At 47.5% G+C, this 16,886-nt stretch overlaps 1 protein-coding gene across 1 annotated transcript; it reads right to left on the bottom strand.

Moving 5' to 3' along the window:
- Positions 1-4,228: 4,228 nt before the first annotated feature.
- IFI6 (interferon alpha inducible protein 6) lies at positions 4,229-8,208 on the bottom strand. Its single transcript, XM_038531397.1, has 5 exons — positions 8,070-8,208; positions 6,385-6,485; positions 5,978-6,064; positions 5,748-5,897; positions 4,229-4,438 (listed from the first exon to the last, which is right to left on the bottom strand). Exons 2-5 carry the CDS (start codon positions 6,452-6,454, stop codon positions 4,341-4,343), a joined length of 405 nt encoding a protein of 134 aa, XP_038387325.1. The 5' UTR covers positions 6,455-6,485; positions 8,070-8,208; the 3' UTR covers positions 4,229-4,340.
- Between the last annotated feature and the right edge of the window lie 8,678 nt (positions 8,209-16,886).

Raw genomic sequence — 16,886 nt, 5'->3', positions numbered from 1 at the left:
TCTCTGTGGCTTCATAACACATGAGAAGAGTGTGACCCTACCTGTCTGCACTGTTTGCTCCATGGAAACCTCGGAGGGAAGGGAAGCCTGCTCCGAACTTCTATATGGGGCCTTCCTGGGGCCCCTTTCTTTTTCCCTTAAGCCAGGAAGCCCACACCTCCTACTCTTCTGCCCCTCCCCCACAGCAATCTGCTTAAAGGAAGTGGCTCTTTAGTTCTTCACAGGAAGCCACAGGCCTCCTCTGCCTCTGCTCCCTCCAGTTACTGCTGACCCAGGCCCTCTGCTGGCCCAGGCCCCTTTCAAGGTTGAATCCAGGGATACCCTGTATCTGACATCACTCTCTACTGCCCAGCCAAGGGGAAGTGTTTGTGGAGTGTTCTCATGTCATTTAAATCCCTGTAGCAGCGGTCTGGAAGCACAGGCTATAGGCCTGAAGGTGAGATCTGATTGCAGAGGGTCCCTAATGCTCTGTTGGGGAGTTTGGAGATCCTCAGATCCTCAGAGGGCTGAGGGCCTGCAGTGCAAGGGAGAGGAGGGGCAGGCCCTGCAGGGATCCTCAGGATTCACTACTCCTGCGAGCTTCAGGAGCTCCTGCGGAATAGCAGGGGCAAGGTCGATTCATTTTGGTCTTCAGCATCCACTGTGGGGTCTGCCCCTGGGAGGGCTGTTGGTAATTGTGGAGCAGCTAAAGGATGATTCAGGCTGAGGAAGATTCAGGGTGGGGCTGTACTGCCACCTGGTGGCCACAGTAGCACATCGCACCATGGGATGCGGGGAGGGCTGCCCTGAGAGGGACGGAGCTGGCTTTCCAGGGTCTGCGGGCCAGGGAGGCTCTTGAATAAAAGGAATCCCTACGTGAAGGGATTTTATTAAAGAGAAAGGCACCTCTCACTTGAGTACTAGGGAAAGACATTCGAGGTCTAGATGAGAGCCAACTCCTCCCCTCCTCCATTTCATAGACTAGGATACTGAGAGGTCTGGAGAGAAATGAGGAGGACAGAGGACCTCAATGTTGTTTTCCATCAAGTCAGCCACACAGATGGGATCTATTTTTGGACTCGTCTTAGGGTGTGGTCTCAGAGTGAGGAACTGCCCTGTTGGTTTCTAGTCACCCTCATTTGTGACCAAACATGGCAGCCCTCGGCACCATCACCCACCTTAGTCACCAAAGTTGGCACCACAAGGTGGCTTTTGGCAGCTTCTAAAAATAAAATCCACTCTCAGAGGGCTGGGACCAGACAGGACTGAGAGGATTCTGAAGCATGTGCTTCAGGCTCAGCAGTTTTAGAGCAGGAAGTACCTCAGAGGCCATACTATCCAAGCCCCCTTGTTGTGAAAACGAGGAAGCTAAGACTCAGAGAAGGCAGGTAACCTGCCAGCAGCACCACCTATTGCTGGGCCAGGACTCAGTTTTTTGTCTCTTTGACGGCCATTGCCACGGCGGAGTCTAAAAATGCACTAGCATCTCCTGATTTGTTGAGTTAGTGAAATCTGGTTTGTGTTCATCATTCTGCCTCACACTTTGTAGACAGGATGATTGTGATCCATGATGGCTCACAAGGGTCAGGATGCGCGAAAGGAGATGGGGGCAAGGAGGTCGAAAGAGGTTGTAGATGCTTTGTGGAGGCTCCTAGTGTGTGCACTGTGGGCTCCAAGGAGGTAGGAACTGGGTCTCTTCCACCATTGTGTTCTCAGCAGCTGGCACAGTGCCTGACACAGACCGAGTGCCCAGTGAATGCCTGCAGAATGAAAGCAGGGAGTTATCCTGCACAGACCCAAGGGATCCTCTGATAAGAAGAGTGTCTCCTTAGAGACGGGTCATTTTCAGTGTCATTCAGCCTGAGAAGTGCTGAAGCCTCAAATCTGAAATCCTGGGGGCAGAGCTGTCTGTCTCTCTCTGGCCTTGAAGCTATCCAAGGGAATAAGATGCCAACGGAAGTGGCGCCTGGGTGACTTAGGTGGTTAAAGCATCCACTTGTGATTTCAGCTCAGGTTATGATCTCAGGGTCCTGGGATTGAGCCCCAAATCAGGCTCCACACTCAGCATGGAGTCTGCTTAAGGATTCTTTCCCTCTTCCTCTGTCCCTCGTGTGTGTGTGTGTGTGTGTGTGTGTGTGTGTGTGTGTGTCTCAAATAAATGCTTTTTTTTAATGCCAAGGGAATAAGTGCGGGGCAGTATATGCTCTCGGGGGTAGGGTGCCCACCCTTGGGAGAAAGAAAGAACAGGGTCTGTGAGCTCCTGAAAATAAACCCTGACCCCAAGATCATGTGATCTAGTTCCTGGCTATTATTTGGCTTTTTCCTCTCTGCTTTTTTTTTTTTTTTTCAAGATTTTATTTATTTATTCATGAGAGACACAGAAAGAGAGGCAGAGACACAGGCAGAGGAAGGAGAAGCAGGCTCCATGCAGGGAGCCTGATGTGGGACTCGATCTTGGGAATTGGGGATCATGCCCTGAACAGAAGGTAGACACTCAACCACTGAGCCACCCAGGCATCCCTCCTCTCTGCTTTATGCTTTAATCTTAAAAAGGAAGAAACTGAGTAACATGAAGTGAAGGAACTCATGTTAGGTGTATAGGACTCCAGAGGAACTTCCTAACTATTATGTTCCACTGCTTTGTTTGAAAACCCCAGCCTTATCTATGCTGGAGGATGCTGATTAAAAGGTTTGAGGCCTGTGTTTACTCATACCACAGTGTAAAAGGGGTTTCAGGTCTCCCACCCCCACACCTACATGATAGTGACAGTGAGTATTATCAAGAGTCACCCAGGGAAAGAACAAGAGGTCCAGTCATCCTTCCCATGAACAGTGAGGAAGGTGAAGGGACAGGTAGATGGGAGGAGACTGACCTCAGGTTTGATTCTACCCACATATATTAGCACTTACTGTGTGCCAGGCCTGTGCCAGGCACCGGGGAGGAGAGATAAATTAGAGACAATGCCCTCCCTGAAGGTGTCAAGGGATACATAGTATGTCTCTGGGATGTCAACCTTATAGACAAACTGGGGTACAGGCCTCAGTAGAGTGTGATGCCTGAGATTCCACCTCCCTCCATAGGCAGAAGTCCACTCTCTGCTCCTCTGTGGATGGCCGTCACCAAGACAGGACTCTGCAGAGGCCCTCTGGTGAGTATCAGGTCAGGGGACTCAGCCCAGCTTTTGCTCTTGGACACAAGCCATGAGGAGTGTGTGAGGAGCAGGTGGTGCCTCTACCGCCTCTGGACCTCTTCCACAGGCAGTGCTTCTCTGGGGCCTGGGGCAAGCCAGCTGAGGCAAGCAATTGCCAGCTGCAGAGATGGCATTAGATCTGGGGGCAGGAGCAGGCAGGATGGGAACTCTTACCCATCCACCCGCCCACACACATCAGTAATTGAAGAAGAATTTCTGGACTATAAGTGGGGGGATGGCGCTGAGCACAGCTGCTGTGGCCCTTTGGTGACCAGCTTCTGTGGTTCACACATGACTACTTCCCAGGGTGGCCAATTTGGCATGGAGGCTGATGTGCCCGCTCAAAGACCAGAACTATGGTGCTGGCACAAGCCCTGTCTTCACTGCTATTTGATTTCCAGGACCTCTGTGCCCACCCCATCCCCACCCCCAGGTCCAGGCACCCTGGGTTCACCTGGACAGGCCTCGCTAACTTTGGATCTCCCCAAAGCTTTGGGTTGCCCTTCCTGTTCCACTCAGAAGGTGTAAAGGCTCCATATGCAAACTGTCCACTTTATCCTCAGAGTTCTTGGAGAGAAGGAAACCTTACTGAGCCCTCAGAAAGCTGCTGTTACACACTTTCCCCAAGGAAAATTTCTGGCCTTATATTCTCCATCTCAGGGAGACCACTCTAGAGCTTCTTCAGAGAATGGAGATCAGTCTTCTCCATCTCTGCCTAATCAGAAAAGTAGCTGGAAGCTTCTCCCACTGAGAACAGACTGAGCTCTGCCTCCCCAGGCACCCTGTGAAATCGAGCCTGAGTGTTCACGCTGTGGCAGGAGGCTCTGCTGGGAAGGAATCCCAGAGGAGGGGATGTCTCAGCTGGGTTATGAGCTTCAGAAGGACATTTGAGGCAGAGAGAACAGCACGTGCTGAGGCCCAGAGATAAAACCACTTGGTTGTGTTCTGGGAGCTATGGTTGGCTTTAGGGGAGAAGGGCTTGGAGGTGTGTGGATAAGACAAATCAGAGCCAGATCTTGCAGGGCTTCTCATAGCAAGGGTGACTCCAGAAGGGCAAAACGTTTTCTGATAGAATTTTATTCTGTGTTTTCACGCAGGTCACTGCTGAGTGTGACAGAGAAAGCTCTGGGCTATGACAGGAAGAGGGATTGGGTTCCTGGTAGGCACTGGCTACTCCTCATCCTCCTCGCTGTTTTCCAATTGTTTGTGGACGACGTAGCCCAGAAAGGCACCAATCTTGCCCATGAGGGCACTGCCACCACCAGTCCCTGGAAAGCAAATACAGCCAGGTCACTTGGGGCCCAGGGAACCAGAACTGGGAATTCAAACGCCTAGAAACCATTAGTTAAGTCCAGCCTCTTTATTTCCAGTTAGAGGAACAGGGGCCCTGAGAGGGAACAGGACTTCCACAAAGAGAATCCTAGCTCCCCCTTTACTTGCCATCTCAAATCAGAGATGTGTTTCAGAGATGGAAAATACACAAATCACAGCTCATTGTCACATCTGCTGTAAACACACTGTGTTTTTTTTTTTTTTAAGATTATTTATTTATGTATTCATGAGAGACACACAGAGAGAGGCAGACAGAAAGCAGGCTTCCTGTGGGGAGCCTGACACGGGACTCAGGACCAGGACCTGAGCCAAAGGCAGGTGCTCAGCCACGAAGCCACCCAGGTATCCCCACACTGTATTATTAATAACGCTAATAGCAGCCACCTAGTGGAGACCTCCCTGTGGGGTCTGGGGGCTCACCAGTAAGAGCTTTCATCCTCCTCACCACCCTGTGAGCCACATGCAGGAGCACAAGCATCTTAAGCACAGGACTGTCCCTAGCTTTGCCCACACCCTTCACCTCCCACTGCTGGAGTGTGGCCTGATTTGTCTTCCCTTCTGCCCCTTCTGTGAAGGGCTCTATTTTTCTGGGCTGATTCTTTGAGCTTTTGTCATCAGGAATTGAGAGCAGATGGAAGATTCAGGAAGGCAGAGGGGAGCCTGTCAGGGACAACTTTTCTCTAGGATTTTGGAGGCCTCAGAGAGAGAGGGAGAGAAAGATAAAGGGGTGGGGGAGAGACAGAAGTGAACGCATCTTTTTTTTTTAATTAAAAAATTAAAAAAAAAATTAAGTGTAATCTCTACACCCAACACGAGGCTGGAACTCACAAGGGGGAGATCAGGAGTCACATGCTGTACTGACTGAACCAGCCAGGAACCCCTCTCCACCACCTTTTTTTTTTTTTTTGCCACTGCACCATCCTTCTTTGCTCCTCTGGCTCTCTGGGATGGGGCAGATTCATAAAATGTCATACTGAGGTTGGCCACCCCTGGGAACAGATGGGGAAACCGAGGCTTGTTGTGACCTGGCCGGAGCATCAGTGCAGCACGTGGCCTTAGTGGCTAACAGCGAGGAATAAGAAGAGGTTCGAATCCTGACTCTGGTGCGAATTAACTGGGAGAACCCGAGTACGTGACTCAATCCCTCGGAGCCTCCGTTTCCGCGCTGCAGGACCGGGACTGCCAACACCCACGCGGAGTCCCCCGGCCCCCGCGTCCCCGCCCGAGGGCGCGCCGCCCACTCACCGAGGCTCTGCAGCGTGGCCACCAGCCCCCCGGCGGGCACCCCGCCCGCGTTCGCCACCGCGGACCAGCTCATCAACGAGGCGGCCACCGAGTTGGCGGCGATGCCGGTGCTCATGAAGCCCAGCGCGGGCAGCACGGCGGCCAGGAGCCCTGCGGGAAGAGGCGGCGGTGAGGGGGCACCCGCAGGGGGCGCCCGCCCCCCTCCCCAGCCGGCCGCCCTCCCGACCCACCTCCTCCGACGGCCGTGTAGGTCAGCGCTCTCAGGAACCCGGAGCCTCCGCCTTCCGAGCCATATTCCTTGTCTTTTTTTCTTTTGCCTATCGGGAGGGGACAGCGGGGTCCTCTGTGCCTGCTGCTCAGGACCAGCCCCAACCTCCCATTTCGGGGAGCCTTGCTGCAGGGAAGAGGCTTCACCCGCGGCGCCGCGCCTGGCACGTAAATGCACAGAGCACATTTCGGTGGGATGGAGGGATGGACGTGTAGGGATTCGAATCCGGGACTCTGGCCACAGCGACCCGGGGCTGTGCACTAGAATAGCCCTTCCCGTGTTGGAACCAGGGACCCGAGACCCTCTGTCGGGATTCCGAAACTCTCGGCTTCTTTATCCCGCAGCCCTCGGGTGTGCGCGGATCCCTACCTGCGTCCACCCCGCCGCAGGCGAAGAGTAGCAGGTAGCACAGGAAGAGCGACACCGCCTTCTGCCGCATGGTGGCGCCGCGCGCAGGCTCGGCCACAAGCCTAGAGAAGGGGGAGAGGGAGATGGTCCCCAGTGCCCTTTGGGACGCGCTCGGCAAGAACGAGGTGCTCCGGATGGAGCCCGGGATCCTTCTAAGGAGCCGGGGGCTTTCAGTTTCAGCGTGGCAACAACAGTCACACAGCAAATTGTGCAGCCTAGACACACACTCAACACTGTCAGATTCAAACCTTAGGCTCTTGGGGATCCCTGGGTGGCTCAGCGGTTTAGCGCCTGCCTTTGGCCCAGGGTGTGATCCCGGGAGGGATGGAGTCCCGGGATCGAGTCCCACATCGGGCTCCCTGCATGGAGCCTGCTTCTCCCTCTGCCTGTGTCTCTGCCTCTCTGTGTGTGTGTGTGTCTCTCATGAATGAATAAATAAGTCTTTAAAAACAAAACAAAAAAACACCTTATGCTCTTAATGTTATAGCACAGAATAGGAAAATACATATGCCCCCAAACTTACCTCTGATGTGATCTTTGTCAGCTCAAGGCATTTTCCTTGAATTAAAAACAAATAATCTCCCACATATTGAGGACTTAGCACTTTATGGCACAAGGTTACTTATAACAACTCCATGGGGTATGTACCATTGTTCTCAACCATGTGTTATAGATAAGGAAGGTGAAACTGGGGGAGGTCAAGTAATATTCCTAAGATTGCCCAGCAAGGAAGTCTCAGTCAGGATTTAAACCCACAGTTAACTGATGCCCAAACCCACACTTCTAACAACCACTCCAGATAACTTTATCCCCAAAGATGAATTCACTGTCACATCAGATCCTACATTAAAGGGGTTACAGGGATCCCTGGGTGGCACAGCGGTTTGGCGCCTGCCTTTGGCCCAGGGCTGGATCCTGGAGACCCGGGATCGAATCCCACGTCGGGCTCCCAGTGCATGGAGCCTGCTTCTCCCTCTGCCTATGTCTCTGCCTCTCTCTCTCTCTCTGTGTGTGACTATCATAAATAAATAAATAAATAAATTTATAAAAAAAAAATAAAGGGGTTACAGAAACCGTCCAGTCCTATAGGCAGGTAAGGTAGCTTGGGCTCCATTTTACAGATGACAAACTAAAGCCCAAAGAAATGAAGTGCCACGGTTAAGGCCACAGATTGCTGAGTTGGCACCTATAAACTAAGTTTCATGCCTTTTGGAGTTTTATACCACAAGCCCCTAAAAACCCCAACGCATCTCCTTGGATCAGTCTTAGCTCATGACACTACAAGGGACAAGGCATACCCTCCCTGAGGAATGGGTATCCTGGTTCTCGAGGTATGAGGCCCTGGCAAAGGTTGGCAGCTTGACATCCATTCTCCCTAGCTCCCTTTTTTTTTTTTTTTCAAAGATTTATTTATTTATTTGGGACACACAGAGAGAGACAGACAGACAGAGAGAATAAGTGGTGGGGAGGAGCAGAGGAAGAGAGAGAAGCAGATTCCCTGCTGAACAGGGACCCCCCCCCCCCCCCAGTGCGGGGATGCAGGGTGGGGGCTCGATCCCAGGACCCTGAGATCATGACCTGAGCTGAAGTCAGACACTTAACTGACTGAGCCACCCAGACACCCCTCCCCTAGCTTCTGAGATTACCTTGGAGGAGGGGAGAAGAGGACTCTTCCTTCCAGGAGCCTGATGTTAGATGGGAACAGCAGTGAGGTACAGTGAGGTAGCAGCTCTCTGGCTGCAGGCTGGTTTTATGTAATCACATTTGGACTGCCTCCTCTCCTCCCCCAGGCCACCAACCAATCCTAGTCTGAGTTTTCATTTACTACACTCATCCTGTGTTTTCTTTTCCCTTTCCCTTTCCTTCCACCCGGCTCACTGACAGCATCTCTGCCTAATCCACTGGCAGAAACCTGTAATTGAAGCCAGGGACTTTCTTTTCTTTTCTTTTTTTAAAAATTTTTATTTATTTATGATAGTCACAGAGAGAGAGAGAGAGAGAGAGAGAGAGAGAGAGAAGCAGGCTCCATGCACCAGGAGCCCGACGTGGGATTCAATCCCGGGTCTCCAGGATTGCGCCTTGGGCCAAAGGCAGGCGCTAAACCGCTGCGCCACCCAGGGATCCCCAGAAACATGTAATTGAAGCCAGGGACTTTCTGAACAGCTCAGAGTATTTCAAGCAGACCATGCTAGAGTAGGGATCCACGGCCCTGCTGGGTTTAGTGAAGCCCCACCACCAGCTCCTCTTGGGATGCAGAGGACTTTCACAATTCCATTCATAATAATGCCTCCCATTTATTGAATACTTTCTGCATACCAGGGCCTGTGTAAAATACTCTATATACATGATGTCTTTCCTGTCCCACAACAGTCCTGTGAAGTATCATCTATTGTTTATAATTCTACAGAGGAGATGAAAGCTTGTGGAAATGAAGCTCATTCAATTCCATGTGTTCTCAGGCTGGCTCCTTCTGGGTGATAGGCATCTGGTAAGACCAGTGAAGCCTATATGCATGACACCGTTGGCACACAGGTCCTCTGATCCTGGTAATGGATTGAGTATTCTTTAAACTTTTGGATAGTAATGCTTGCAGACACACTATGGGTAAGAAATACAACCGGTGTTTGGAGTACATAACAATTCCAATGAGGATGAATCATTGCCTTTTCCAAAGTGGAAGGGGGCTGACATAATTGATCTGCCACCAAGTGGCTGGCTGTTGTTCTCTCTGACCTATGTTGCAATACTGAAGCCTACTGCCCGCTGGTTGGCTATATTGGCAGTTGCTGGATTAACTTTGGTGAGAGGGAGTCAAGTTGCAGTGTCCCCTCATAGCCTCCATCTTTGCTACCATGGCCATTCTTTTATGGATCTTTCACAAAGCAATAGAGTTGCTAAGTTAGAGCCTGGTTGACATCCACAATACAGGACAAATGACCATCTGGCTGGACAAACTCCTCTGCAGTAGGTAGTCTCTGGTAAGTCGTTTTTTTTTTTTGTTTGTTTGTTTTTTTTAAGATTTATTTATTTGTTTGTTTATTATTTAATTATTTATTTATGAGAGACACACACAGAGAGAGGCAGAGACATAGAGGGAGAAGCAGGCTTCCTGTGGGGAGCCTGATGTGGGACTCCATCCCGGAACTCCGGGAGTGTCCCTCTGGTGAGTGTTAACATGAGACACAAAGATCCTCATGCCTAATGCCTACTCCTACCTATGCTCCCTATCCAGATATGCTTTTCTTTAAAATTCAAATCTTGCTCTTTCCAAGCCATTTGCCACTTTTAGGAATTAGTGTCTGTCTACACCTCAATTTGTCTCTTGCAAAAGGAGACAAGAGAGCACGCTGCTCATGGTTCTGCGCCTGAGTTTACACTGCCCAAGGCTACCCAACTGGGGCTATAGTAGAGTAGTCCATTTCCAGCTAGTGCCAAAATATCATACTGACCTGTCTGTGAAATGGATTTGACTCCTTTCCTTTTCTATAAATCGATTGCAGGGAATCCTTCATGAGACCATAGGTATGAGTTACAGGAGTGATGTCAGATCAACAGAGATACAATGGGAGTCTGAGCTTCCTGTTCATTTACTTCTGCCTTCTGAATCCTGTGGGTCCAGCCCTGAATATAACACTTCCATCATATTGGATTGCTGCTATTCCTGTCTGATAACATCTAGCTTAAGACATTTAAGTCACCTGGCATCTGGTGGTCACAGTGGGGCCTAGTTTCACATCAGGACTTTTTTGTTTAAATGGACCATGGTTGGGATCCTTGGGTGGCTCAGCGGTTTAGCACCTGCCTTTGGCCCAGGGCATGATCCTGGAGTCTCGGGATGGAGTCCCACACCAGGCTCCCTCCATGGGGCCTGCTTCTTCCTCTGCCTGTCTCTTTCTCTCTCTCTGATTAATAAATAAAATCTTTTAAAAAAATGGACCATGGTGAGTATATCCTTGCTGTAGATCTCAGGGGTCCTCACTGAAACTCTCCTTTTTGAGCTTCCATAGGCTCCCTACAGAAACTTTATCCATCACAGATGCCTCCAGCCACATTCAGGATCATTTCATCCACCGGATTTGGGCTAAACTCCATCTATTACCTGACCTCCATTAGTCCCTACTCTAACCAGAAAGCTGTCAGTATTTTGTGTCTCTTACTTTCTGTGTCAGCTCAGACTCCATGTCTTTAACAGTCTATGAAAATCTTGAATAGTCTTCTCTTTCCAATGCACAGTTACCCAAGCAAATGTCAGCAGATCCCTTTGGGGAAGGATTGGAGGGACATTTACTACTGTAGCGATGATAGCATTCACTGCAGAGTTGTTCCTTAATGGGGCATGGCCTCTCCTGTTTTCAAGTGTTCTGGTTATGTGAACTTAGATCTAGGATCTGGATGAGAGATTGTGATTTTTCCATTTGCGGCAGCTAATGTCAGTCTTCTGCTTATCACCTCTGAGTTTTTTTTTAATATAAAAATTGAGAGGAGCAACTGGCTGGCTTAATCTATAGAGCATGTGACTCTTGATCCCAGGGTTATAAGTTCAAGCCCCATATTGGGTATAGATATTACTTAAAAATAAAATCTTTTAGGCTTTTTAAAAAATTTTTTTAAAGATTTATTTTATTTATTTATTTTAGAGAGAAAGAGAGAGCGCATGCTGTCCATGAGAGTAGAGGGAGGGACAGAGGGAGAAAATCTCAAGCAGATTCCACATTGAGTGTACAGCCTGATATGGGACTTGATCTCACAACCCTGAGATCTTGACCTGAGTTGAAATCAAGAGTTAGATGCTTAACTGACTGAGCCATTCAGATGATAGCAAAATAAAATCTTTTAAATAAATAAAAATGAAGATTACCCAGTCAGCTGTCCATCCATCCCATCCCCATAGGCAACTTGCCATAGATCCATCCCTGGAGATCAAGGCACCCTCATTGTCACTTTGGCCTTGCTGCCCTTGACAGTAATCATACTCACCTGGCCTTGGATGCCACCTCTGCCATTCTGGAATCTCAACATTACTATTGATATTAGGGATCCCAGTTCCATGGCGGCATCTCTTATTCTTCATCTCAGCCTACCAAAGACAAACACCACTGAGCTACCCAGAGATGCTGATGCCCCCTTTCTCAGTGAACCCTTTATTGCCTTAGTAAAGAGAGTCCTCTGGGCTCTCCTAGAGAACATAGTCAGGGGCTGAGTTTTTGGATTTTACATTCCCACCTCCTTGAACTTTCTGACCTCTTCTTAAATAGTCTACTATGGAAGTTCTAGCATCTTGTAGGCCACCATCCTGCTTTAAGGAACCATCCTTGCAAACTATTAAGACCATATTTCAATTATTTATTGCTGAATAACAACCTCCCGTGCTTAAAGGCTTAAAGCAACAGCAATTTATTATTTCTCACAATTCTGCAGTCTGGGTTAGACTTAGTTGGGTGTCCGTATGCTTCATGTGGTATTTACAGGTATTTGTAGAAGAAATGTCTAAGATGTCCTTTCCACTTACCCAAATGACACTTCAGCTGGGATGGATAGAATACTCGGGGATTCGTCAATAATCTCTCTCTCTCTCTCTCTCTCTCTCTCTCTCAGATTTATTTATTTATGCGAGAGAGAGAGAGAGAGAGAGCAGGAAGGAAGGGCAGAGGGAGAGGGAGAGAGAATCCCAAGCAGACTCTATGCTGAGCATGGAGGCAATGTGGGGCTTGATCTCACAACCATGAGATCATGATCTGAGCTGAAACCAAGAGTTGGACATGGATGCTTAACCAACTGTACCATGCAGATTCCCCAGTCATCTTTCTTAATATGGTGTGTCCACGTGGCTAATTTATACTTTTTCAAAGGATGAGGAAGTGCCAGTTTCTTATATGGTGGCTGGCTTCCAAGAGGGAGGAAATGGAAGTTTCCTCTTGTTGAAGTTTACGTCTGAAACTGGAACAGTGTCACTTCAATCATATTCTGTTAGTTAAGGCAAGTCACAAGGCCAGTCTAGACTCAAGGAGAAGAGGAAAACAGACTCCCATCTCTTGATGTGAAGAGTGGCATGTATATAAGGGAAGGGAAAGAATTGATGGTGATCATCTTTGGAAACTATCTACCAGAGATGAAAGCTAGCCATCCTGGAAAGAATATTGGAGACTATGAGGTGTCTGGCTGGCCCAGTTGGTGGAGCATGGAACTCTTGATCTCAGGATTATGGCTTTGAGCCCTGCATTGTGTGTAGAGATTACTTAAAAATAAAATCTTAAGAAAAATATTGAAGTCTGAGCTATGGGACAGTGGTCCATGACATGATCCCTATTAGCTGGTCTTATATTCTGCGATGGCTGCCCCCTCACTGCCATGTCTAAAACCAAAATCTCTCCCACATATATTAGCTAGGTCTTTTGATTCCTTTGCTGTGTACCTTGTTTTTCCCAGGTAAGGACTAAAATTTTCCTACTCAGGACTTGCCAGGAACTGACCCTGGTTATTTGAGGAGGTGATGGGAGTAGGTCTTGAGGAGAATAAATATCATCTTATGAGGCACAGGCTTCATGTGAGATTATTTCACGTCTCTAGAGAAAGAGAAATTGTTCTTTCTTGGCAAGAGGACAGGGAAACCACCCAGGAAAACAGGAGAATTTATGAGGTAAAGATTCATAGGTTTGTCTTCCCTAATGTCCCTATTCCAGGTTTCAGGGTCCTACTCTTTCCCTGTCAGGACCTTGATTTTGACATAGGAGATCTACTAAAGTCGCACATTAAAAATTTTTATTTATTTATTTATTTATTTATTTATTTATTTATTTATTTATTTTAGAGAGCATGAGTGGAGGGGAGGGACAGAAGCAGAAGCAGACTCCCACTAAGCATGGAGCCCGATGCCAGGCTCCATCCCAAGACCCTGGGATTATGAACCAAGCTGAAGGCAAATGCTTAACTGACTGAGCCACCTAGGAGCCCCTAACACTGCACGTTTAAAGTCCTTTGCAACTGTGCCACTTATAACCAGCCTGATCTTGGATGTGGTTTGTTTTGTTCTGTTCTGTTGTTTTTTACCTAGTCTTCCCTTCACAAGAGAAAGCTTTCATATTTGCGATGCCAACTGAAGGCCAAGGTTATTATCACTCCACTTGCTACCATCAATGAGATTCCCTATTGCTTTCACATAAATGAGAAAAACAACCACAGAATCATACACTGAAGGTCTGTTTTCTAGGACTTCTTCTGGTACTAAATGTCAGCCTATGTTCCCTGGAAAACGGAGCCGGTATCTAAGGTTGTATGCTAATGCTTTCTTGGGAGTTACAATCTCCAAAGCCAGGGGAAAAAAGAAATGAAACAGAGAAGGAAGGAAGGAAATACAAGCTAGTGCATTACTTAGCTGGCCAGAGTCCCACAAATCTCAAAGCCAGTTGCTCAGTCACATGGGATCTCTTCAAAGAGGTTGCATAGAGCCACTATGTCTTAGAATAGTCTGTAAGAAGGTAAGAGGGAAGAAGAGTGAGGAATTTACCTCTCAGCAACTTTTCACTGTCTGGTCTCAGGGTCACCAACAGGGTCTTAACAGTCTGCACTTTGGAATTGTGTGAATTCATTCCACTGGGCTGTTTCTGGGCAAGCCAGAGCCTTTATGGGTCCAGTTGGGTCAGACATGAGTGCCAAAGCTTCTGTGCTTACCACTATAGCAGGCTTCATTGAGTTCATGCCAAAGACTAGCATTTGCCTCCTGATAATGCCGAGGCAACCAGTAACATTTGGAGACAGGAAAAGATATAAACTGCCGGGAGACATCTAAACTGAGTCTGGGACAGTGAGAATAAAGACTGGCATTAACTTAGAGTGAGATGGAAAGCTACTGCAAGGATTTGAGCAGAGCGACATATCTGACAAGTTTTAGCAGGATTACTCTGGCTACCCAGGGGTCAATTTCGAAAGTTCGGGTATATCAGTCAGGGTTCTATCAGAGAAGCAGAACCATTAGGGACAATATAAAATTAGGGATTTGTTTACGTATTTAACCTTATACAATTATGAGGGCTGCTTAAACTGATTATGCAGGTTGTTGCTTGTGTATCTGGTGTTGGGCTAGAAGTTAACAAGGAAGTTTTGAAAGATAGGTGTTCTCTTTCTTTTTTTTTTTTTAATATTTTATTTATTTATTCATGAGATACAGAGAGAGAGAGAGGCAGATACATAGGCAGAGGGAGAAGCAGGCTCCCCGCTAGGAACCCAGTGTGGGACTCGATCCTGGATCCCAGGACCAAGACCTGAGCTGAAGGCAGATGCTCAACTGCTGAGCCATCCAGGTGTCCCGAAAGATGAGTGTTCTGAAAGAAGGACATGAAGTGATGGATGTCAAGGTCAAATTGGACCCCTGAAGATGAACTGGAACCCATGAGGACAAACTAGATTTCCTGTTGGTCTCTCCACCTTCAAGCCTCCAATTTTGATGACCAACAATAGAAACTGATGCCCTTCATAGACACATACTTAACCCTGGGTTTGGAGAAGGCAGAGAACTGGGGGTTGCAGAGGAGCTGCTGCCTTATACCAACCAGGGAAGCCAGCAGATTAGTGAAAACATGCATGAGCTACAGCAGCATCTGACCCTGTATCAGTCTTCCAAGAGTAGGCCTGACTACAGCCTCACTTCTTCTTTTTTTTTTTTTTTTAAGATTTTATTTATTTATTCATGACACACACACACACACACACACAGAAGTGGGGACACAGAGAGAGAGGCTCCTGCAGGGAGCCTGATGTGGGACTCCATCCCAAGTCTCCAGGATCACACCCTGGACGGAAGGTGGGGCTGAACCGCTAAGCCACCCACGCTGCCCTACGGCCTCACTTCTGCCTCCAAATCCTGCTTGAGTCTTCTTCTGTGGCAAATTCTCACCCAAAACTACACAAGAAATGGAATTCTGGGAAACATAGTTCCAACTTAGCTAAGTTGACAAAATATAAAGTACTTGAAATCTGGAGGTATCAGGAATCCCTGGGTGGCTCAGCGGTTTAGCGTCTGCCTTTGGCCCAGGGCGCAGTCCTGAAGTCCCGGGATCGAGTCTCACGTCAGGCTCCCGGCATGGAGCCTGCTTCTCCCTCCTCCTGTGTCTCTGTCTCTCTCTCTCTCTCTCTCTCTGTCTATCATAAATAAATAAATAAATCTTTAAAAAAAAGAAATCTGGAGGTATCTTGAATATCTCTCACTACCTGAATCTGTTTGCTTGGAGCTTGGGTGGTGAGTTCTGATGCAAAAGTAGCATGTGTTGAGCAAAAAGCAAATGCCCACCACTCACATCTACAGACCCTGGGACAAAGGTGTAAACAGAGCTGCACCTATTACATGTAAATATTTAAAAACTCTAAATGAAGACATAACTTACCATTTTTAAAAATATTTTATTTATTTATCTACGACAGACACAGAGAGAAAGAGAGAGGCAGAGGGAGAAATGGGCTCCATGCAGGGAGCCCAACGTGGGACTTGATCCCAGGTCTCCAAGATCCAGGCTGAAGGCAGCGCTAAACCGCTGGGCTACCAGGGCTGCCCTAACTTACCATTTAAAATATATTCTAGCTTGGAGCAGCTAGGTGGCTCAGTTGATTGGGCTTTTGGGTCTTGATCGAGAGTAGTGGGTTCAAGTCCCACGTTGGGCTCTCTATTGGGCATGGAACCTACTTAAAACTAAATAAATAAATAATAAAAATAAAGTATATTCTATCTTTATACCTTAAATTTACCTTAATAATGACAAAACAAAAGATATGTGTAGGCCTATAGCTTTTATATGACCCAAAGTCTATCAGAATGAATGCTTTTCATTATCAGTCTACATATCTGTGTCCTAGTGATGGACTGGGAATATTTGGATAAGAAATAAAGAAAATATATAAATAATTAATACATTATTATATGTTTATTCCATATAAAAGAGAAAGAAAAAAGGGCTAGCCTGTAACTCACAGCTAGACCATGTTATTGAACATAAATGATCTCACAAAATACCAATCTCAGATGTTACTCTGAGACCATGATAAAATAAGACAAAACAAGGCCACTTTATATTTTATCTTAGCCCAGACAACAACAAGGTCACTGTGCTCCCTCAGAATATGAAGCTACCCTTTCCTCCTTAGCTAAAATGAGTGACTGCTACTTCTCAACAATTAGTTTTACCTTTGTGCGAGGCTCATTTCCCCATGGATAAGATTTATGTATTGAGATTCCTAATCATAGTATTGCCCTTGCTTTCTGACATCCAGAAAGTGAGAGCAATCCCTCACTATCTTAGACTTTCTCCTGTCATTCAATCCTAGTCCAGATCCTATAAAAGGCTGTTTGTAACACCCTGATTCCCAGTGTGTCTATTTTCCCTCACCACAAAGGATAATAAATCCAATTTGTTTATCTATAGTTTTTTTTTTCTGGTGGTCTTTGGTTAAAGAGCATTAACACATACATACACACA

This window comes from Canis lupus, chromosome 2 (genome assembly GCF_011100685.1).
Source record: "Canis lupus familiaris isolate Mischka breed German Shepherd chromosome 2, alternate assembly UU_Cfam_GSD_1.0, whole genome shotgun sequence".
Lineage (NCBI taxonomy): Eukaryota > Metazoa > Chordata > Mammalia > Carnivora > Canidae > Canis > Canis lupus.
Note: the sequence above shows the minus strand (reverse complement) of the source record. Positions and strands in the feature narration are given on the sequence as shown.